This window comes from Clarias gariepinus, chromosome 28 (assembly GCF_024256425.1).
Source record: "Clarias gariepinus isolate MV-2021 ecotype Netherlands chromosome 28, CGAR_prim_01v2, whole genome shotgun sequence".
Taxonomy (NCBI): domain Eukaryota; kingdom Metazoa; phylum Chordata; class Actinopteri; order Siluriformes; family Clariidae; genus Clarias; species Clarias gariepinus.
In genome coordinates, this window is record NC_071127.1 from 16,265,098 (window position 1) to 16,289,826 (window position 24,729).

The 24,729-nt window shown below is 40.3% G+C and overlaps 1 protein-coding gene and 1 non-coding gene across 2 annotated transcripts; one reads left to right on the forward strand and one right to left on the reverse strand.

Annotated features, from left to right (window-relative positions):
- The first annotated feature begins 10,936 nt into the window (after window positions 1-10,936).
- Window positions 10,937-11,008, forward strand: trnae-cuc (transfer RNA glutamic acid (anticodon CUC)). The gene has a single exon. It is a non-coding gene; the product is annotated as a tRNA-Glu (tRNA).
- A 1,165-nt stretch (window positions 11,009-12,173) lies between these two features.
- tomm40l (translocase of outer mitochondrial membrane 40 homolog, like) lies at window positions 12,174-23,313 on the reverse strand. Its single transcript, XM_053489732.1, has 10 exons — window positions 23,255-23,313; window positions 22,741-22,937; window positions 20,961-21,028; window positions 16,509-16,601; window positions 16,068-16,169; window positions 15,844-15,949; window positions 14,315-14,437; window positions 13,261-13,337; window positions 13,026-13,128; window positions 12,174-12,804 (listed from the first exon to the last, which is right to left on the reverse strand). The coding sequence occupies exons 2-10, from the start codon at window positions 22,934-22,936 to the stop codon at window positions 12,665-12,667; spliced, it is 1,008 nt and encodes a 335-aa protein (XP_053345707.1). The 5' UTR covers window position 22,937; window positions 23,255-23,313; the 3' UTR covers window positions 12,174-12,664.
- Window positions 23,314-24,729: the final 1,416 nt, after the last annotated feature.

Genomic DNA, 24,729 nt, shown 5'->3' on the forward strand with positions numbered 1-24,729 from the left:
GTTAAGTTTTTCTCGATGGGTGGATCTCAAAGCTCAGAGCCAACAGAAAGGTGGCTAGCACTCATTGGATCTACTTAAAGAGAGGTCCTTCGAGCCGGATTCGAACCAGCGACCTAAGGATGGCCATTGACAGTAGACTACAGTCCTCCGCTCTACCAACTAAGCTATCGAAGGTCAGGCTTCTTTCTCTGTAAACAAACCAAAACGAAAAGCCCAAAGTTGCTGCTGCAACTCTCTGTGTCTTTTTCAGTTTGGTTTAAAGCAGTAAAGGAATATCCTGAGTGTTCCGGGGCGGTAACTTTCATTGCCCATTTTGTTTAATTCTTAAAGAAAATGCAGGAATGAATTCAACAGTTGGGAAAAGCATGGCATTTTTCCATGAGAAACATTTCTGCTTTGTCCATGCCTTATCATGCTCTTTTTGTCTTTGTGTTTGATTCTGTGAAGAATAAATAAGATTGAGTAAATTAAAAAAAAAAAGCCTTGGGCTTCACAGAGGTTAAAGCAGAAACAGGAACGCTCACTCAAGGCAGCAGTCGAGGGCAATCATTTCAGCTGATATTTGGCTAATTATTGGCCTGCTTAGTGAAGATGAGCAAGAACTACAGCTCATGAAGAACAGTCCTTGAGCTTGGTTACATCTGTTTTTAAATTAAAGTGAGTAGAAGGAGGCAAGTGCAAATGCTTGAATTTATAATCATTCTTTGTTTGTTTCCATGCAAAGCCCACCCACTTTATTCAGGCCCGACACGCCCACCATTAGGGGAGGAGCCCCAGGATTGTTTTATTCGACTGGGAAATACGTTATGCCTTTACTAGAGCGTTTTTGTGGGTACCAGAGCCAGCCACTAGAGGAGGCACTTTCTTTGTCTTTAGTCCATGGTGGTCTAGTGGCTAGGATTCGGCGCTCTCAACGCCGTGGCCCGGGTTTGATTCCGTGTCAGGGAAGTTAAGTTTTTCTCGATGGGTGGATCTCAAAGCTCAAAGCCAAGAGAAAGGTGGCTAGCACTCATTGGATCTACATAAAGAGAGATCCTTCGAGCCGGATTCGAACCAGCGACCTAAGGATGGCCATTGACAGTAGACTACAGTCCTCCGCTCTACCAACTGAGCTATCGAAGGTCAGGCTTCTTTCTCTGTAAACAAACCAAAACGAAAAGCCCAAAGTTGCTGCTGCAACTCTCTGTGTCTTTTCCAGTTTGGTTTAAAGCAGTAAAGGAATATCCTGAGTGTTCCGGAACGGTAACTTTCATTGCCCATTTTGTTTAATTCTTAGGGAAAATGCAGGAATGAATTCAACAGTTGGGAAAAGCATGGCATTTTTCCATGAGAAACATTTCTGCTTTGTCCATGCCTTGTCATGCTCTTTTTGTCTTTGTGTTTGATTCCCTGAAGAATAAATAAGATTGAGTCAAATAAAAAAAAAGCCTTGGCCTTCACAGAGGTTAAAGCAGAAACAGGAACGCTCACTCAAGGCAGCAGTCGAGGGCAATCATTTCAGCTGATATTTGGCTAATTATTGGCCTGCTTAGTGAAGATGAGCAAGAACTACAGCTCATTAAGAACAGTCCTTGAGCTTGGTTACTTCTGTTTTTAAATTAAAGTGAGTAGAAGGAGGCAAGTGCAAATGCTTGAATTCATAATCATTCTTTGTTTGTTTCCATGCAAAGCCCACCCACTTTATTCAGGCCCGACACGCCCACCATTAGGGGAGGAGCCCCAGGATTGTTTTATTCGACTGGGAAATACGTTATGCCTTCACTAGAGCGTTTTTGTGGGTACCAGAGCCAGCCACTAGAGGAGGCACTTTCTTTGTCTTTAGTCCCTGGTGGTCTAGTGTCACCGCCGCGGCCCGGGTTCGATTCCCGGTCAGGGAAGTTAGGTTTTTCTCGATGGGTGGATCTCAAAGCTCAGAGCCAACAGAAAGGTGGCTAGCACTCATTGGATCTACATAAAGAGAGATCATTCGAGCCGGATTCGAACCAGCGACCTAAGGATGGCCATTGACAGTAGACTACAGTCCTCCGCTCTACCAACTGAGCTATCGAAGGTCAGGCTTCTTTCTCTGTAAACAAACCAAAACGAAAAGCCCAAAGTTGCTGCTGCAACTCTCTGTGTCTTTTCCAGTTTGGTTTAAAGCAGTAAAGGAATATCCTGAGTGTTCCGGGGCGGTAACTTTCATTGCCCATTTTGTTTAATTCTTGAAGAAAATGCAGGAATGAATTCAACAGTTGGGAAAAGCATGGCATTTTTCCATGAGAAACATTTCTGCTTTGTCCATGCCTTGTCATGCTCTTTTTGTCTTTGTGTTTGATTCCCTGAAGAATAAATAAGATTGAGTCAAATAAAAAAAAAAGCCTTGGCCTTCACAGAGGTTAAAGCAGAAACAGGAACGCTCACTCAAGGCAGCAGTCGAGGGCAATCATTTCAGCTGATATTTGGCTAATTATTGGCCTGCTTAGTGAAGATGAGCAAGAACTACAGCTCATGAAGAACAGTCCTTGAGCTTGGTTACTTCTGTTTTTAAATTAAAGTGAGTAGAAGGAGGCAAGTGCAAATGCTTGAATTCATAATCATTCTTTGTTTGTTTCCATGCAAAGCCCACCCACTTTATTCAGGCCCGACATGCCCACCATTAGGGGAGGAGCCCCAGGATTGTTTTATTCGACTGAGAAATATGTTATGCCTTCACTAGAGCGTTTTCGTGGGTACCAGAGCCAGCCACTAGAGGAGGCACTTTCTTTGTCATCAGTCCCAGGTGGTCTATTGGCTAGGATTCGGCGCTCTCATCGCCGCGGCCTGGGTTCGATTCCCGGTCAGGGAAGTTAAGTTTTTCTCGATGGGTGGATCTCAAAGCTCAGAGCCAACAGAAAGGTGGCTAGCACTCATTGGAGCTACATAAAGAGAGATCCTTCGAGCCGGATTCGAACCAGCGACCTAAGGATGGCCATTGACAGTAGACTACAGTCCTCCGCTCTACCAACTGAGCTATCGAAGGTCAGGCTTCTTTCTTTGTAAACAAACCAAAACGAAAAGCCCAAAGTTGCTGCTGCAACTCTCTGTGTCTTTTCCAGTTTGGTTTAAAGCAGTAAAGGAATATCCTGAGTGTTCCGGGGCGGTAACTTTCATTGCCCATTTTGTTTAATTCTTAGGGAAAATGCAGGAATGAATTCACCAGTTGGGAAAAGCATGGCATTTTTCCATGAGAAACATTTCTGCTTTGTCCATGCCTTGTCATGCTCTTTTTGTCTTTGTGTTTGATTCCCTGAAGAATAAATAAGATTGAGTCAAATAAAAAAAAAGCCTTGGCCTTTACAGAGGTTAAAGCAGAAACAGGAACGCTCACTCAAGGCAGCAGTCGAGGGCAATCATTTCAGCTGATATTTGGCTAATTATTGGCCTGCTTAGTGAAGATGAGCAAGAACTACAGCTCATTAAGAACAGTCCTTGAGCTTGGTTACTTCTGTTTTTAAATTAAAGTGAGTAGAAGGAGGCAAGTGCAAATGCTTGAATTCATAATCATTCTTTGTTTGTTTCCATGCAAAGCCCACCCACTTTATTCAGGCCCGACACGCCCACCATTAGGGGAGGAGCCCCAGGATTGTTTTATTCGACTGGGAAATACGTTATGCCTTCACTAGAGCGTTTTTGTGGGTACCAGAGCCAGCCACTAGAGGAGGCACTTTCTTTGTCTTTAGTCCCTGGTGGTCTAGTGTCACCGCCGCGACCCGGGTTCGATTCCCGGTCAGGGAAGTTAGGTTTTTCTCGATGGGTGGATCTCAAAGCTCAGAGCCAACAGAAAGGTGGCTAGCACTCATTGGATCTACATAAAGAGAGATCCTTCGAGCCGGATTCGAACCAGCGACCTAAGGATGGCCATTGACAGTAGACTACAGTCCTCCGCTCTACCAACTGAGCTATCGAAGGTCAGGCTTCTTTCTCTGTAAACAAACCAAAACGAAAAGCCCAAAGTTGCTGCTGCAACTCTCTGTGTCTTTTCCAGTTTGGTTTAAAGCAGTAAAGGAATATCCTGAGTGTTCCGGGGCGGTAACTTTCATTGCCCATTTTGTTTAATTCTTGAAGAAAATGCAGGAATGAATTCAACAGTTGGGAAAAGCATGGCATTTTTCCATGAGAAACATTTCTGCTTTGTCCATGCCTTGTCATGCTCTTTTTGTCTTTGTGTTTGATTCCCTGAAGAATAAATAAGATTGAGTCAAATAAAAAAAAAAGCCTTGGCCTTCACAGAGGTTAAAGCAGAAACAGGAACGCTCACTCAAGGCAGCAGTCGAGGGCAATCATTTCAGCTGATATTTGGCTAATTATTGGCCTGCTTAGTGAAGATGAGCAAGAACTACAGCTCATGAAGAACAGTCCTTGAGCTTGGTTACTTCTGTTTTTAAATTAAAGTGAGTAGAAGGAGGCAAGTGCAAATGCTTGAATTCATAATCATTCTTTGTTTGTTTCCATGCAAAGCCCACCCACTTTATTCAGGCCCGACATGCCCACCATTAGGGGAGGAGCCCCAGGATTGTTTTATTCGACTGAGAAATATGTTATGCCTTCACTAGAGCGTTTTCGTGGGTACCAGAGCCAGCCACTAGAGGAGGCACTTTCTTTGTCATCAGTCCCAGGTGGTCTATTGGCTAGGATTCGGTGCTCTCATCGCCGCGGCCTGGGTTCGATTCCCGGTCAGGGAAGTTAAGTTTTTCTCGATGGGTGGATCTCAAAGCTCAGAGCCAACAGAAAGGTGGCTAGCACTCATTGGAGCTACATAAAGAGAGATCCTTCGAGCCAGCGACCTAAGGATGGCCATTGACAGTAGACTACAGTCCTCCGCTCTACCAACTGAGCTATCGAAGGTCAGGCTTCTTTCTTTGTAAACAAACCAAAACGAAAAGCCCAAAGTTGCTGCTGCAACTCTCTGTGTCTTTTCCAGTTTGGTTTAAAGCAGTAAAGGAATATCCTGAGTGTTCCGGGGCGGTAACTTTCATTGCCCATTTTGTTTAATTCTTAGGGAAAATGCAGGAATGAATTCAACAGTTGGGAAAAGCATGGCATTTTTCCATGAGAAACATTTCTGCTTTGTCCATGCCTTGTCATGCTCTTTTTGTCTTTGTGTTTGATTCCCTGAAGAATAAATAAGATTGAGTCAAATAAAAAAAAAGCCTTGGCCTTCACAGAGGTTAAAGCAGAAACAGGAACGCTCACTCAACGCAGCAGTCGAGGGCAATCATTTCAGCTGATATTTGGCTAATTATTGGCCTGCTTAGTGAAGATGAGCAAGAACTACAGCTCATAAAGAACAGTCCTTGAGCTTGGTTACTTCTGTTTTTAAATTAAAGTGAGTAGAAGGAGGCAAGTGCAAATGCTTGAATTCATAATCATTCTTTGTTTGTTTCCATGCAAAGCCCACCCACTTTATTCAGGCCCGACACGCCCACCATTAGGGGAGGAGCCCCAGGATTGTTTTATTCGACTGGGAAATACGTTATGCCTTCACTAGAGCGTTTTTGTGGGTACCAGAGCCAGCCACTAGAGGAGGCACTTTCTTTGTCTTTAGTCCCTGGTGGTCTAGTGTCACCGCCGCGGCCCGGGTTCGATTCCCGGTCAGGGAAGTTAGGTTTTTCTCGATGGGTGGATCTCAAAGCTCAGAGCCAACAGAAAGGTGGCTAGCACTCATTGGATCTACATAAAGAGAGATCCTTCGAGCCGGATTCGAACCAGCGACCTAAGGATGGTCATTGACAGTAGACTACAGTCCTCCGCTCTACCAACTGAGCTATCGAAGGTCAGGCTTCTTTCTCTGTAAACAAACCAAAACGAAAAGCCCAAAGTTGCTGCTGCAACTCTCTGTGTCTTTTCCAGTTTGGTTTAAAGCAGTAAAGGAATATCCTGAGTGTTCCGGGGCGGTAACTTTCATTGCCCATTTTGTTTAATTCTTGAAGAAAATGCAGGAATGAATTCAACAGTTAGGAAACGCATGGCATTTTTCCATGAGAAACATTTCTGCTTTGTCCATGCCTTGTCATGCTCTTTTTGTCTTTGTGTTTGATTCCCTGAAGAATAAATAAGATTGAGTCAAATAAAAAAAAAAAAGCCTTGGCCTTCACAGAGGTTAAAGCAGAAACAGGAACGCTCACTCAAGGCAGCAGTCGAGGGCAATCATTTCAGCTGATATTTGGCTAATTATTGGCCTGCTTAGTGAAGATGAGCAAGAACTACAGCTCATGAAGAACAGTCCTTGAGCTTGGTTACTTCTGTTTTTAAATTAAAGTGAGTAGAAGGAGGCAAGTGCAAATGCTTGAATTCATAATCATTCTTTGTTTGTTTCCATGCAAAGCCCACCCACTTTATTCAGGCCCGACATGCCCACCATTAGGGGAGGAGCCCCAGGATTGTTTTATTCGACTGAGAAATATGTTATGCCTTCACTAGAGCGTTTTCGTGGGTACCAGAGACAGCCACTAGAGGAGGCACTTTCTTTGTCATCAGTCCCAGGTGGTCTATTGGCTAGGATTCGGCGCTCTCATCGCCGCGGCCCGGGTTCGATTCCCGGTCAGGGAAGTTAAGTTTTTCTCGATGGGTGGATCTCAAAGCTCAGAGCCAACAGAAAGGTGGCTAGCACTCATTGGATCTACATAAAGAGAGATCCTTCGAGCCAGCGACCTAAGGATGGCCATTGACAGTAGACTACAGTCCTCCGCTCTACCAACTGAGCTATCGAAGGTCAGGCTTCTTTCTCTGTAAACAAACCAAAACGAAAAGCCCAAAGTTGCTGCTGCAACTCTCTGTGTCTTTTCCAGTTTGGTTTAAAGCAGTAAAGGAATATCCTGAGTGTTCCGGGGCGGTAACTTTCATTGCCCATTTTGTTTAATTCTTAGGGAAAATGCAGGAATGAATTCAACAGTTGGGAAAAGCATGGCATTTTTCCATGAGAAACATTTCTGCTTTGTCCATGCCTTGTCATGCTCTTTTTGTCTTTGTGTTTGATTCCCTGAAGAATAAATAAGATTGAGTCAAATAAAAAAAAAGCCTTGGCCTTCACAGAGGTTAAAGCAGAAACAGGAACGCTCACTCAACGCAGCAGTCGAGGGCAATCATTTCAGCTGATATTTGGCTAATTATTGGCCTGCTTAGTGAAGATGAGCAAGAACTACAGCTCATAAAGAACAGTCCTTGAGCTTGGTTACTTCTGTTTTTAAATTAAAGTGAGTAGAAGGAGGCAAGTGCAAATGCTTGAATTCATAATCATTCTTTGTTTGTTTCCATGCAAAGCCCACCCACTTTATTCAGGCCCGACACGCCCACCATTAGGGGAGGAGCCCCAGGATTGTTTTATTCGACTGGGAAATACGTTATGCCTTCACTAGAGCGTTTTTGTGGGTACCAGAGCCAGCCACTAGAGGAGGCACTTTCTTTGTCTTTAGTCCCTGGTGGTCTAGTGTCACCGCCGCGGCCCGGGTTCGATTCCCGGTCAGGGAAGTTAGGTTTTTCTCGATGGGTGGATCTCAAAGCTCAGAGCCAACAGAAAGGTGGCTAGCACTCATTGGATCTACATAAAGAGAGATCCTTCGAGCCGGATTCGAACCAGCGACCTAAGGATGGTCATTGACAGTAGACTACAGTCCTCCGCTCTACCAACTGAGCTATCGAAGGTCAGGCTTCTTTCTCTGTAAACAAACCAAAACGAAAAGCCCAAAGTTGCTGCTGCAACTCTCTGTGTCTTTTCCAGTTTGGTTTAAAGCAGTAAAGGAATATCCTGAGTGTTCCGGGGCGGTAACTTTCATTGCCCATTTTGTTTAATTCTTGAAGAAAATGCAGGAATGAATTCAACAGTTAGGAAACGCATGGCATTTTTCCATGAGAAACATTTCTGCTTTGTCCATGCCTTGTCATGCTCTTTTTGTCTTTGTGTTTGATTCCCTGAAGAATAAATAAGATTGAGTCAAATAAAAAAAAAAGCCTTGGCCTTCACAGAGGTTAAAGCAGAAACAGGAACGCTCACTCAAGGCAGCAGTCGAGGGCAATCATTTCAGCTGATATTTGGCTAATTATTGGCCTGCTTAGTGAAGATGAGCAAGAACTACAGCTCATGAAGAACAGTCCTTGAGCTTGGTTACTTCTGTTTTTAAATTAAAGTGAGTAGAAGGAGGCAAGTGCAAATGCTTGAATTCATAATCATTCTTTGTTTGTTTCCATGCAAAGCCCACCCACTTTATTCAGGCCCGACATGCCCACCATTAGGGGAGGAGCCCCAGGATTGTTTTATTCGACTGAGAAATATGTTATGCCTTCACTAGAGCGTTTTCGTGGGTACCAGAGCCAGCCACTAGAGGAGGCACTTTCTTTGTCATCAGTCCCAGGTGGTCTATTGGCTAGGATTCGGCGCTCTCATCGCCGCGGCCCGGGTTCGATTCCCGGTCAGGGAAGTTAAGTTTTTCTCGATGGGTGGATCTCAAAGCTCAGAGCCAACAGAAAGGTGGCTAGCACTCATTGGATCTACATAAAGAGAGATCCTTCGAGCCGGATTCAAACCAGCAACCTAAGGATGGCCATTGACAGTAGACTACAGTCCTCCGCTCTACCAACTGAGCTATCGAAGGTCAGGCTTCTTTCTCTGTAAACAAACCAAAACGAAAAGCCCAAAGTTGCTGCTGCAACTCTCTGTGTCTTTTCCAGTTTGGTTTAAAGCAGTAAAGGAATATCCTGAGTGTTCCGGGGCGGTAACTTTCATTGCCCATTTTGTTTAATTCTTAGGGAAAATGCAGGAATGAATTCAACAGTTGGGAAAAGCATGGCATTTTTCCATGAGAAACATTTCTGCTTTGTCCATGCCTTGTCATGCTCTTTTTGTCTTTGTGTTTGATTCCCTGAAGAATAAATAAGATTGAGTCAAATAAAAAAAAAAGCCTTGGCCTTCACAGAGGTTAAAGCAGAAACAGGAACGCTCACTCAACGCAGCAGTCGAGGGCAATCATTTCAGCTGATACTTGGCTAATTATTGGCCTGCTTAGTGAAGATGAGCAAGAACTACAGCTCATGAAGAACAGTCCTTGAGCTTGGTTACTTCTGTTTTTAAATTAAAGTGAGTAGAAGGAGGCAAGTGCAAAAGCTTAAATTTAATTCCCTGAACAATAAATGAGCTTCAAAATAAACTGAGTAGGAGGAGGCAAGTGCAAATGCTTGAATTCATATTCATTCTTTGTTTGTTTCCATGCAAAGCCCACCCACTGTATTCAGGCCCGACACGCCCACCATTAGGGGAGGAGCCTCAGGATTGTTTTATTCGACTGAGAAATACGTTATGCCTTGAAGAACAGTCCTTGAGCTTGGTTACTTCTGTTTTTAAATTAAAGTAAGTAGAAGGAGGCAAGTGCAAAAGCTTAAATTTAATTCCCTGAAGAATAAATGAGCTTCAAAATAAACTGAGTAGGAGGAGGCAAGTGCAAATGCTTGAATTCATATTCATTCTTTGTTTGTTTCCATGCAAAGCCCACCCACTTTATTCAGGCCTGACACGCCCACCATTAGGGGAGGAGCCCCAGGATTGTTTTAATCGACTGAGAAATATGTTATACCTTCACTAGAGCGTTTTCGTGGGTACCAGAGCCAGCCACTAGAGGAGGCACTTTCTTTGTCTTTAGTCCCTGGTGGTCTAGTGGCTAGGATTTGGCGCTCTCACCGCCGCGGCCCGGGTACGATTCCCGGTCAGGGAAGTTAAGTTTTTCTCGATGGGTGGATCTCAAAGCTCAGAGCCAACAGAAAGGTGGCTAGCACTCATTGGATCTACATAAAGAGAGATCCTTCGAGCCGGATTCAAACCAGCAACCTAAGGATGGCCATTGACAGTAGACTACAGTCCTCCGCTCTACCAACTGAGCTATCGAAGGTCAGGCTTCTTTCTCTGTAAACAAACCAAAACGAAAAGCCCAAAGTTGCTGCTGCAACTCTCTGTGTCTTTTCCAGTTTGGTTTAAAGCAGTAAAGGAATATCCTGAGTGTTCCGGGGCGGTAACTTTCATTGCCCATTTTGTTTAATTCTTAGGGAAAATGCAGGAATGAATTCAACAGTTGGGAAAAGCATGGCATTTTTCCATGAGAAACATTTCTGCTTTGTCCATGCCTTGTCATGCTCTTTTTGTCTTTGTGTTTGATTCCCTGAAGAATAAATAAGATTGAGTCAAATAAAAAAAAAAGCCTTGGCCTTCACAGAGGTTAAAGCAGAAACAGGAACGCTCACTCAACGCAGCAGTCGAGGGCAATCATTTCAGCTGATACTTGGCTAATTATTGGCCTGCTTAGTGAAGATGAGCAAGAACTACAGCTCATGAAGAACAGTCCTTGAGCTTGGTTACTTCTGTTTTTAAATTAAAGTGAGTAGAAGGAGGCAAGTGCAAAAGCTTAAATTTAATTCCCTGAACAATAAATGAGCTTCAAAATAAACTGAGTAGGAGGAGGCAAGTGCAAATGCTTGAATTCATATTCATTCTTTGTTTGTTTCCATGCAAAGCCCACCCACTTTATTCAGGCCCGACACGCCCACCATTAGGAGAGGAGCCTCAGGATTGTTTTATTCGACTGAGAAATACGTTATGCCTTGAAGAACAGTCCTTGAGCTTGGTTACTTCTGTTTTTAAATTAAAGTAAGTAGAAGGAGGCAAGTGCAAAAGCTTAAATTTAATTCCCTGAAGAATAAATGAGCTTCAAAATAAACTGAGTAGGAGGAGGCAAGTGCAAATGCTTGAATTCATATTCATTCTTTGTTTGTTTCCATGCAAAGCCCACCCACTTTATTCAGGCCTGACACGCCCACCATTAGGGGAGGAGCCCCAGGATTGTTTTATTCGACTGAGAAATACGTTATGCCATCACTAGAGCGTTTTTTTCTAGGTACCAGAGCCAGCCACCAGAGGAGGCACTTTCTTTGTCATCAGTCCCAGGTGGTCTAGTGGCTAGGATTCGGTGCTCTCACCGCCGCGGCCCGGGTTCGATTCCCGGTCAGGGAAGTTAAGTTTTTCTGGACGGGTGGATCTCAAAGTTCAGAGCCAAAAGAAAGGTGGCTAGCACTCATTGGATCTACATAAAGAGAGATCCTTCGAGCCGGATTCGAACCAGCGACCTAAGGACGGCCATTGACAGTAGACTACAGTCCTCCGCTCTACCAACTGAGCTGTCATACCAAGGGCTTGCCCATAAACAAACCAAAACATACATTTTAGGTTACCAGTCACTTCAAACAGTCTGCAAGATTCCAGAGGATTATGTAACAACTACCAGATGCTTCTAATTGACCAATTGTCAATAGAGAACACGTCTGGATGTAAACAGTAGCTTTTGAGTCACCATATTTTTGCCCTTAATAAAGGGCAAGGGGAAAAAATCCAAATATTCCGTCCGAAATTAAGGGACACCTACAAGCCCAATGCCTTTTTAATAGCAATTTTCAAACTACTGAAAGTACCATGATCATCTATAAAATCAACAAACAAAATGAAAAGCGAAATTGCTCATTAGTAAAAAAACACATCAGGGAAAGCTATAAAAATGTACTGTGAACAATGACCACGGTACAAACATTTAAATATCTCGATCTGATTCGACAGGCCAAAGTTTTTTTATGCACGTAAGTAAAAAAAAATAAGGAAGTGAGAACCCATCAAAAAGATTCATTTAGATTGCAATTCTCAGTGGTATTCCTGTATACTCTTTATTTATTTAATAAAGGACAGTGACACAGTAGATGCGGTTCAATTCTAGTAACCAGAAGTTTCAGAGGAGGGTCTGAGAGACACATCTGAACAATAACCCCTTATTTTAATGCATGGATTGTACTTTTCTTCTCCATGAAGACTGAAAAAAATGTATTTATCATTGCATATATCAGAATCACTGCAATGGTGCAATACCTGGTTCTCTATAAAAGGTCCCTTTCTATTAAAGTCGCCAACATCCTCCCCTCCTTTATGCTGGTCCCTTTCCCCTCAATTCTAAAAGTGTCTGAGTACATGCAAGCAGCTACATTCTTCTGCTGAGATCCAAGCGTACCCTCAATCAACACTCAAACAAAAACAATTTAAAAAAAAACTTTACACAGGAAACCGTATTCATGAAGATTCAATAGATCTAATACCATAACTTAGGTAAAAGAAATACTAAAAATTAAAGAGGACCTGAAAACAAAAGAAATGTTTTAATTTAGATGAAAATACAATACAGTATTAAAAATAAAATACACACATTACACACACAAAGTGAGAGAGAAGGAGAGAGTGTTTAGACTAAAAACGCAAATAACATGAAAGAGAATCAAAATTGAAATACCTAAAATTATCATTTCACTTGATTATTGCAGAATGCATGTTCTTTCAGACAATTCACTCAACATTTCTTAATTCAGGAATCATTTGATTGACTTTTTTTTGCCAGATGGTTTATGCAGGAATATGCATGAATATCTTCTATAATTATGCTGCAGTTACTTCCTGGACTCTTCTTTATATAAACAATGATTGAGACATATATGGAAAAATAAGAAGGAAAAAAAAAAAAAAAAAAAAAATATATACTGATGGTGCACTTTGTGTGAGTGTCCACATGTTGCTAATCCATAAAACATCAGTGCGAGTTTCAGGCCCTGTTCACTTGAACTCTGAACAAATGGCTTAACCAATGGTCACGCCAAACCCACACTGGAACTTGTTTTTACGATGATTAAGGAAAGAACAAAGCGCCAAAGACAGGGGAAGAGGCAGCAGCTTTTTTTCCAACGTTGCTCCAACTACCCAGTTACTGTCTATAGAACCTGCATGCAGAAAAACAGAAAACATGGACATGAGTTCATTAGGCAATGTTCAATACACCAGTTCTGCAGTACATCTGAAGTTATTCTCATGCTGCTTCTATTTATAGCAAGACTTCTCAAAGTTCAGATCCGGACCGCACAGCAGGTCAACCTGGACCCGGCCCACACCTCAAATAAGGAATGCAATAAGCTTAAAGTGTTTAAAAAATTGCTTTGCCCACCTTTAAAGAGTAGATTGGCCTTGGGGATGTCAAGCTGATAACCAAATAATACATTAGTTTCCTGCATACGAGGGCTGGCTTCCAACTCCACCCCAATCTGCAGCTACACAATAACAGAGCAGATTTTATTTTATGTTAATGTGAACTAGGAATAATTCCTAAACAGGACTTCCTATCAAAACAACACGCAAATTTCTAGAGAACTGATTAAAAACAATCCTGAAAGAAACCTTACCTGCTCGTTGGCTTTATGATAATATGATGCGTGTGCACCAGCACCTCCGAGGGTCAGCGTGGCAATAAAATTAGAACCTGGAAACAAGAGGGAAAACATGGACATGTTTATATTTAGTGTTAATAATATCTTTTATATCGTTTTCCATCTGATATACGAAAGTAGTCAGCATCTTCGCATTTTCAACAAACGTCCAGCTCGTCACTATATAAACGCTAGTCACTAATTTTTAGAGTATGACAACATAAAAGATGATTTTAGCACCTTGGTAAAAAAAAAAAAAAAAAAGCCTCTTAAGGGAAATCGTCCTTATGCGACTATACTGCTTCATTAACTAAAAGGACAAATTAATATTTAATTCAAGGGTTATTTTTCAAGGGTGCACTTGCTAATGTTTAAGATGTACAGTAAGTTTTAGACAGTGACAATTTTTTTTTTTTTTATCATTCTGCCTCTTTATACCACCACAACGGATTTCATATAAAGCAATCAAGATGTGACCATATTGTAGTTTCAGATTTTATTTAAGATATTTAACAAAATTTTGCATTAAGAGTTTATACTGTTAATTAAGCCATTTTTACTAACTCCCTCCATTACCATATCAAAAGACATGCACGGTAAGGACTGTGGCTTGTTTAAAATACGGGAGTAAAGATAGATAGATAGATAGATGGATAGATAAGACACCTTACCAGGTAGAAATATCCTGAATTTAGTTTTTTATTCATATAATAAGCTTTGAATAATAATAATCAAACGCAAGGCAATTTAGGGAATGCCAATTAACTTAACCTGCATGTCTTTGGGTACTTGGGTTAATCTTTTCCTACTAAAGAGACAGAAAAAGATTCTACTTAATCTAAACTCCATGCACACTGTAATCGAACCCTCAACCCTGGAAATGCAAGGCCACAGTGCTAACCACTACGCCGCGCTTAGACACTGCAAATGACCAAAATTATCGGCCAATAGGACAAGGAGAGCTCAAGCTGGAAATTAGTTGAAAAATAGCCTATAGATGACGACTTTTCTTCTCCATGTGTCTCCCTACCTGTATATCTTCCTGCCAAAGACATTACTGCTCCCTCTTCACCAGGCCGGCGATGATATACCAGCTCTCCTCCCAGCGCCAAAGATGGGGTTATTGACTGGAGATAGTGAGCTACAACAATACCTACGTTAAAGATAAAGAAAGAAAGCAATAGTGTATTCAATAAAAATTGCATTCGGTGACATCCAACAATTTGGAAATAATAAAGAGAGAAAATTTTGAAACACACATGCAACTATCTGATAAGCGCCTAATCAACAATCACAGCACCAGCAGCATTGTATCAGCCATAAAACTGGGAGAAAACGAGATCTCAGTGACTTGGCATAACCAAGGCATGGCTGTTGGTTTAAGTATTTCTAGAACTGCTGAGTCTCCCAAGTCCTTTGTGCACTACAATTTCTAGTGGAAAATTGCTTGTTAACAAGAAAGGCTACAGTAACTCGAATAACCAAATTAAATTTAAATTTTATTTGTCACATACACAGTCATACATAGTATAATATGAAGTAGAATTCTTAATCACCGATGACCTGAAATTTAAAAATGAGAGTTGTCAATAAGAATATAAAATGAAATAAGATTTCTTTTTTAACGAAACAAAAAAAATAGGAAAATATAGAAAAACCTTTAGCTGTAATCTCTATCCAAAAAGTTTTTTTTTTACATTATGTATAAATAATAAAATAAAATTATAAAAATAGATTCGAAGTTGAATATGCAACACAATGTGCAGAATGTCCAGAATAATGTGCAAAGTTCACATTCTATGCAATTGTGGTGTGCAAAAAAGCAAATGAGAATCTGCAGGAGAACAGCAAAAGAAAAATTCTGGTTTCACTTCTGAAGAACAGAAAGCTGAGGCTGCAGTGGGTTTAGTCTCACCAGAACTGAACAACTGAAAGCAGAAAATGTGTAGCATGGTTTCTACAAAAGCACACACACGTTAGCGTCAGAATGCATTAACATTTAGAAATTTGGCAGACACCTGTATCCAGAGCGACTTACATTTTCTTATCTCATAGATCTGAGCAGTTTGGGATTAACGGTCTTGCTCAAGGGAGAATTTGGTAGTCGTGGGGTTTGACCATGGGACCTTCCGAAGCGTAGTCCAATGCCGTAACCACTAAGCTACCCCTGGCATCAGCAACAGCATGATTCCTTGGACCCAGTCACCATTGGGTCACCATGGACCATAATAATAAAAACTTTTAAGGCTCAAAGTCTATCAGTCAAACGTTCCCTACACCATCACACCAATTCCACCAGTCCCAATGGGTGGAGGTGGTTTGATGGTGTAGGGAATGTTTGATTGATACACTTTGAGCCTTTTAACACCAACCATACGCCGCCTGCCACAGTCTATTTGAGTATTAAATAACTATCCCACAAGACTACATAAAAATACAAGAACGTCTGGTTCTTTGGAAGCAAGACATGAAGAAATGAGGGGGCCAAAGACTTTTGCACAGGACTTACTTTATGTTCAAGAGACATGCATGATCAGGGAACATATTAGAATACTCTACCTGATCCTACCACCATATCCGGGTTTCCTACAGTTACTGTAGCTGTGAAGTCATCTCCTTTAAACTCCGCATCTCCTTGCCAGTTGACAAACTTTTGCTGTTGCGTCTGATTGGGGAAAAAAACAAACAAAAAAAAAAAAAAAAACAACAAGCAACAGGAGGTTAATAATTTAGTTTCTCTATGCATGGATGAAAACTTCAGTTCATTTGGTCACACGTTTTACCTGAAAGGCCAGTTTGGAACGGACTCTGTCGCTTATTTGATGAATAATCTGTGCATTGAGGCTGCCACTGTTGTCCATGTCGCCCACCATAACTGGAAACGCCTAGCAAACACAACGATTTCTCATGTTTTAAAAGAAACGACCCTGACCTGCAGTGCTCTCACAGATGCATAAATTAAAACTTTGGATAAAGGTTAACAGTCAGAGAAAGCTGTGATTTATTACTTGTCATAATATTATATTATCAGTGTTTTCAAGTGACACATTTGAGGGTCCGCCTCGTAGTAAAAGAAACATGGTTAAACATTATATTCTTTAGTTTGGTTTGATTTTATAAATAATAATAATAAATTTAAGTAAAATATAAAGCACTTAGTTATAAGCTAGTGCATAGCTTATAAATGACTGTTCAAATTTTTTAAAAGATAGATAAATTTGTACCTCTGCAGGTCCAGTCTGCTTGGTCCCAACATACGTAGCACCAAATCTGTAACTGGAATCGCCCTGGGTGCTTAGCATGACTGTGTGATTGACCTGCAAAACAGCACCAAACAATGACGTTAACACAAGACCAAAGTAGTAGTAGTTGTGCCAGAGGAACAATCTCCTCCTGAACGTCAGCAAGACAAAGGAGCTGATAGTGGACTTTAGTACAAAGCAGGAGAGGAACTACCAGACCCCAATCATCAACAGGAGCCCAGTGGAGAGAGTGGACAGCTTCCGATACCTCGGTGTTCACATCACACAGGACTTGTCATGGTCCTGTTACATCAACACCGTGGTGAAAAAGGCCCGGCAGCGTCTCTACCACCTCAGACGCTTGAGAGACTTTAGACTGCCCTCTAAGGTGCTCAGGAATTTCTATTCCTGTACCATAGAGAGCATCCTGACGGGAAATATTACGACCTGGTTTGGAAACAGCACCATGCAGGACAGACGAGCTCTACAGAGGGTGGTGCGATCAGCTGAGCGCATCATACGCACCGAGCTCCCTGACCTGCACTTGAACTACAGCAAGCGGTGCTGGACCAAGGCCAGGAAGATAGTGAAGGACCTCAGCCATCCCAACAATGGACTGTTCTCTCTGTTGCGGTCTGGGAAGCGATTCCGCTCACTAAAGGCCAACACAGAGAGACTGAGGAGGAGCTTCTTCCTGCAGGCGATAAGTTCACTGCATATCGTACTGTGTATGTAATTTTAATTTGATTTGATTTTGAAGGAACGAGACTGCCGAGGAAGAGCGCAGTTTGTTGATGGTGTTATAGACAATATAGGTGTTTTGTTTGTTGGTTTTTTTGGGAAACCGGACACTGAAGTGATTAAATATTTTTCCCTTAACTAATCTTGACACATGTGCCTGCTTAAAAAGACTGATTTCTACTTAAAATAAAGCATGTCTCGCCCCCTAATGGGCCATAATACCCTCTAGTAAGCCTTAAAGCGATAAACCAGGCATCATCACTAAATGGCAGACCGCGATCCAGACCCATTCTATCTGGACCCCTAATGCTTTTCTGAAAAACAAGAATAATTAACTAATAATAAAATGTACCACTAATCTAACTATAGGTTCTATCCAAACTTATCTAATCTATAGTTTGTCATATATAGACTGCAAGAAATAGAAAGTAGGCTATGAAAACATAAAACTTGACAAATAGACAGATCAATCAATATATGTTTATTTCGAATAAATAATAAAAAGCATAAACATGAAGCAGCACATGGTGTCGTGTCGTTTAAGCAAACATATCCGCAGCAGTCGGAGGTAAAGGCGAATAAAATACTAGGGATGCACCGAAATTTCGGCCGCCGAAAATTTTCGGCCGAAATAGCATTATCGGTTTCGGCCGAAACGTAAGAAAGCGCCGAAAATAAAAGCCGAAATTGTCGCTATGCCTCTCCCATCCTCCCGTCTTGTTCGCGCTGTCATTACGCATCAAACACGGAGTATGTTGGCGGTTTGGAAGCACTTCAAAGTTTCAGATGAGGACAGCAAAGTTGCAATATGCAACATTTTTTTAATACAAACAAAAAGAAAATATTTTAAACATGTTTTTTAATGAAGCCATTTTCGGTTTCGGTATCGGTTTTCGGCCAAGTGCATCCAAAAATTTCGGTTTCGTTTTCGGCCCAGAATTTTCATTTCGGTGCATCCCTATAAAATACCCAAACTGAGAGCCCAGCAGAACAGCGTGCAAATGAAAATTCACTAAAGCTGTGGTTCTCAAAGTGTGGGGCGCGCCCCACTAGTGGGGAATACAAACATGACAGGTGGGGCGCAATGAACGAGGGAATTAGTGGAAAATAATAGGAAAGTACCTATTCTAATTTATGCTTTTCTTTATTGACAATAAAGATCGGAGACTCGAAACTAAACAAACACTCGCAAAGAAATGGATCATTAATACAATTAGTTAAAATAACATCAGAGAAAAACTGGAACCATAGTGCAACAATAACAGTTTAACATCGGCATGTTAATTGCAGAGGAACAATATATAAGGAAACATTCGGTATTATATTTTTAATTTCATTTATTCCAATGTGTATGCTGATGTTTCTGTATTTTCGTTAAAAATTTATATTTCATAAGGCAGTACTAGTCTGGCATTTCTACACAAAGTTGCTTTTTGATCCTTCAGGCGCTGAACAGAAGGGATAATCAATATCCTTCTACGCGTTTTGTTGGTGTGCGGAATTTTGCGATGATCCCTAAAACTTTCGTTGCGCCATAGAGAATAATGGTGTTTATGCTTTTAAACATGTATAATTTAAGGCGGATGTAGCTTAAAGACAATGTAAAAAAGAAATATATGTGGGTATCTTATTTGCGGGTTTATTTACGCAGCTATTGAATTCGGGGATGCGAATATCAAACTAACTTTACCGCGGACACAAACCAGGTCAGTAGCGGACTGTATGTAGTGAGCATAATAACGTCAATGGATACATTTGTTACATGGACCACAAAAGAGCAGGTGATTCAGCACCATCAGCCTAATCAACCAAAAAGCCAGCCACGAAAACACGATGAAGCCTATGTTGCGCTTGGATTCATGGTGGGGATGGTGGGGGCAGAGGAGAGACCCGTGTGTGTTTTGTGTTTTAAACCGCTGGCAGCAGACAGCGCGAGACCCAACAAAGTAGGGAGACACTTAGAGACAACACACCCAGCCACTCGACTTCTTTGAAAGTAAGCTCTAGATAAGTGACAAAGTAAGTCTGTTATAACAATTGCATGTGTATTTTATTTGTTTTGAACTTTTTTAAAAATTGATATTTCAATAAATTCGAAAAATTGATATTTCAATAAATAGTAAACTTGGCCGATTTCGTTATCATTTTGTTGACAAGTGGGGCTTGAAAAATTCGCCCACCCTCTTAAGTGGGGAATGACAGAAAATGTTTGAGAACCACTGCACTAAAGATTGATTAAAGATTGTTGCTTGTATTCCATACAAATATATGGAAATATACAAGGCAATCAACTATCATGGACAATAATTATTATGGAAATGCTATCAAATTATAGACACCGCCTTACTCAGTACGTTTAGAAGGGAAGGACGTGGCTTTGCACATGCATAGCCAGAGAATTGTTTCTGTGAGCAAAAATATAAGTAAAAAAAAAAAAAAAAAAAAAAAGGATGGAGACGAAGCACCATGCAGGTCAGACACATTGCTTGCACACTGAAAGACATATAAATGTGATCTGTATAAAGCCCTGACGTGACTGAGATGCCTAAATCTCTCTCTCTCTCTCTTGAGCTGTTTTCATACTGTACAAACTTTGACCCATTTTTGATCTCACAGAAACTAAAGAATTCTTTAGTCATGAGATTAGATTCTTTAGATCTGTGGTAGACCACATACTGTGATGAGCTGCTCACCCACAGCCCCACAACCCACACTACAACCAGCCGATAACAACATTCTTGCTGTTTGAACTTTCTTATTTAATATATACTGTATTTTACCCACTCATAGGATGAAACTCGCAGAATAGCTACAAATATATTAGTGACACAACAATAATGGCAGGTACTGTACATAATCTTTTCTTCTACCACACCACTGAAAGCTACAAAACAAGCTTTTTTTCTGACATATTACTGTACCATCTGTTTGTCAGGCCACACATTCAGCAGCTCAGATTAAAAAGATTTAAAAGATTAAAATTTTTCTAATTTTAGACATTTAGATGGATCCCTGGTGTGTGTACTAACGAACAAACCAAAAACATTATGATGTGTTTTTTTTTTTATATTATTCTTGTATGAGCTGGATTTAAATAAATAAATAAATAAATAAATAAATTAATTAATTAATTAATTAAATAAATAAACATAAAAGGGCAATTCGAGTTTTCCCCTAATGTGAACTCATATTAGAAGATACACTGGTGGGACGTGACTTAGCTACACAGGCAATAAAGCAAAACAAACATTAAAGAAGAAAAGTGAAATAATGGTAGTTTGAGTTATGAAAAAATGCATTCTCTCAGATGAAGCCTTAACATACAATAGAAAATATTTCTTGAAAAAAAAAAAAAAAAAAAAAGAACTTTCGATTATGAGATCTTCCAGGTCTTAATGGTTTGTTTAGATCCTCCAGCTGATGGCATTAGAGTTAACAGCACTAAGGTTATATAAAGTTTAGGACAAAAAGGGAAAGTAGGGTCTGAGATATCCCGCAAGACCAAAGCTAAAAGAGCTAATGGAGCTTTTGACAAAATAGTCGCAAAACATTAGCCAGGGTAGGACATTGTGTAGTATTCAATGCTTAACGTGTAACATGGTTCCAATGTACAATATTTGCATATTACTTATACGTAAAATTTATATATGTAAAAGGAAATTACAAAAGTCATAGCAGAAAAATAAGACAGACCTGGAAAAAGCTGCTGATTCCCTTGTTGACTGTTAGCCGAACTCCTTCCATCTGCATGGGAAACACCTCTATACAGAAAAAAAAAAAACATTCTTCATTATGTATATGATCACTGCATTGCTGTGGATGCACTCTCATTAACACCCTCTGCTACTGTATTTAAGACCTTTATAGCGTAGCGCCGTAAAATTACTAGATAAGATCTGGTCAGAAGGTCTACATTAAGACTTTGTAATTGTAGCTGTAACAGTACCAGCCCTAGTGTAAGCCCTAAATACATCATCGCTTGCATAGTATCAGCTCACTTACAGGGATGTGCATGGTGTATGCTCTATACAATAAAATAAAAAAATAAAAAATCATAATAAATTAGCCAACCGTTCAACATCTTCAGTAAGAAAAAAGCAATGTTTCTATCATCAGTATAATTAACTATTTAAACTATTTATTTGTTTACTAGAAACAAATGTGAACATGTCACAACGTAAGCAATGATTTTAAACATTATATCCACTTTATATCATCAGATTTGAAATTTCATAATATATATAGAGATGGCCAAACCTTTGTACAACCTTTGAAACATTTTTCAATATTTCAAAACATGCTCTATCCAAAAAGTTTGATTTAAAAGTACCAGTTAAGCTCACACAAACACACACATAACACTGAACTGCAATTGAGTTTAAAGCAAGGAATATAAAGTTTATCTGAGCAGTTGCACTAAGGAAAAATAATTAAACAAACATACAAACGTCCAGGAAAATAAATATACATAATGATGTTTTTATAAGATATTTATAAACACATTTATAAACAAGAAATAAAGCTGATTCTGCCTTATGAACCTTAAAAAAGAAAGAAAAATAACTTATCTTGCAACATTAAAAAAAAAAAACAAAGACCTCCAAAAAACTCTGGATGCTGGGAAAAAAAAAGAAAAAAAAAGGTCATACTATGATGTCACTCAATATGCTGTCATACGCCGAAGTTGTAGGGCAATGCTTTTTTACTGTGATGTCACTCATATTAAGTTTCTTAAAAGTGACTATTATAATATTATATATTATAGTACTACTGCTACATATATTATATAACTATGCAATTATAAAATTATGTAACTAAGAACATCATAGGCCACTTTGTGCCATAAGTTTAAGGCCATGCCATGGCTAATCCCTTTAGCAATATGGGCTCAGTTTGGTGCCTAGGAGGAACATATCAAAATCCATTGGGTGCGTCTTGCAAACAATCCAGAATATCTGACTTTGTGTTGAGCAGAGACCATGAAACAACGAGATCTAGAAGTAAGATCGAGTTTCACATGCATACATACATGCAAGTGTGTATGATATACACAGCAAAATCTTATAACTCGCAGCTGTCATAACGGCACCAAATTCCGACATGCCAATTTTGGGGGGTTTTGGGCATGTTAAGACCTCCAAAAGAGCCCGAATGATGAAAAACACTAATAATAATAATAATAAATAAATATAATTGCAATATATGATGAGTGAGCCCAAGCACCTGTGCCTTCATCACCCAGGCGCAATAGACAACCTGTGTGCTTTTTAAACACACTAAGACCTCTAACAATTCCCGTTCAGGAAGTCATGAGCCATTTTCCGGCATAAGTTTACAACTTCGTCTCAACTGGACATGTCTTTCGCATGATGTCATAGTGCCTGGGCTCTAATAATAATACTTAGAAAAGCAATAGTGCCCTTCACACACTATGATGTAAGACAGTTTTTTAATTTTGTCTCAGGAGGCTCACCTTTGCATTTTCGATGGAACTCCTCAAAAGCACCTGGGTTGGGAAGCGCTGGCTCGCTCTCCTGTTGCCCAGAGGAAGCAGAAGAGACCGGGGAGACAGATGGCATGGTGAAGCCAGCAGGCACAGAAACCAAGCCTGGCCCAGCTTGCACTGGTGGGGCTGGACTGGGAGAACTGGCAGCCAACACATTACCCATGCTGAGGAGGCATGACAGTGAGAGAAAGGTACAGCAGTCAGCACGTCAGGTGGAACATGTGCAATACTGGGACATTAACAGGAGATCTGAAAATTACTCATTACATTAGGAACCACTAGGCAAGTCACGTGATCCCACACGTCCCTGATTGTCAAGGATACACACACATGCGCGCGCGCCATTGAAAAGACATTCAGTGTTAAAGGCACAGTACATCTGGGTATTTCAACGACTGTATATAACATTTACGAACGGTGGATGTATTATCCAACGGCCTACATAAAAAATCTGATTCATATTAAAGTCAAGGCTACTCACGTTGCACTTCAACCAGAGGACAAGCTCTAACCCGGAAGCGAACCGCAGCGTGTGCCGACTGTTCTCCGCCTACTTCAGACATCGCGCTCTGTGATTGGACAACACGAAATTCACCGGAAGCCGCTGATGCTTGTTTCCGTTTTTTTTTTTTATTAATCACAAAAAATTTTAATCACAATATTAAAAGAATAAAAGTATAATATTCAGGTGTAAAAAATTTAATTGTACAATAAACTATTTACAGTTAAATAGAAAATATACAGTATAAGCATTTTTAACAAAATATATAAATAAATAATAACAGTAAAGTAAAGTAACAAATAAACAGACAAATAAATAACTAAAAATGAAAGAAAAAAAACTCAAGAGCAAAAAAAAAAAAATAATCACAATGTTCCACTGATTAAATCTAAATACTTAGACAATAACAGAAAAGATCTGTGGTTTTATATTGTGTTAAAGGGGTTCAAAAGGTTTTGTATTTCACAAAGGAAAGGTGATATTTTTCGGATGTGATTTAGAAAATGTACATTTATGAACTTAGAACTTAACTATTAACATATAGAAAGTGTGTGAGCAGTGTGAGTGTATCAATCTCTGTGTGTATGTGTGTGTATATGTGTGTCTGTCTGTCTGTGTGCATTTGTGTGTGTGTGTGTATATGTGTGTATGAGTGTGTACATGTGTGTGTGTGTGTGTGTGTGTGTGTGTGTGTGTGTGTTTGTGTAAGTGTGAGCGATAACAATTGTAATGTGTATGTGTGTATGTGTCTAATGTATGAGAGTCTTTGTGCGTGTGTGTGAGACGTGAGGGTTATTGTGTGCATGTGAGAGAGAGAAAGAGAGGTGTGTGTGTGTCTGTGTGTGTGAGCGGTGTGGGTGTATCAGTCTGTGTGTGTCTGTCTGTCTGTGTACATAAGTGTGTGTGTATGTGTGTATGAGTGTGTACATGTGTGTGTGTGTGTCTGTGTAAGTGTGAGCGATAACAATTGTAATGTGTATGTGTGTACGTGTCTAATGTATAAGAGTCTTTGTGCGTGCGTGTGTGTGTGTGTGTGTGTACAATAGTCTACAGATGCTGCGGGGAAAAAAGCATCACACTATGATGTTACTGAAAGTGTCACCGAATATAATGTAATTCAATATAGTGTCACAAAGATTAACCACTTTTTGGTATAGATTTGTGGCATCGCCACGGCTGATCCGTTTGAGATATCAAAAATCCCTCTACAACTTTGCATCTCCAATGGCTTTAGATCACGTAGGCTAGGTTTGGTTATGATTGTATAAATCGCTTAGGAGCAGTATATCCAAATTAATCGGGTGCGTTTTGGCAAACAACACAAAATAACTGACTTTGTGTTTAGTTAAGGCCATAATAGTGCAAAAGTTGTAAAGAAAGCCCGGCTCAGTGAGCTCTAAATGTGTACCGAGTTTCATGTGCATACGTGCAAGTGTGTATGAGCTATGCACCAA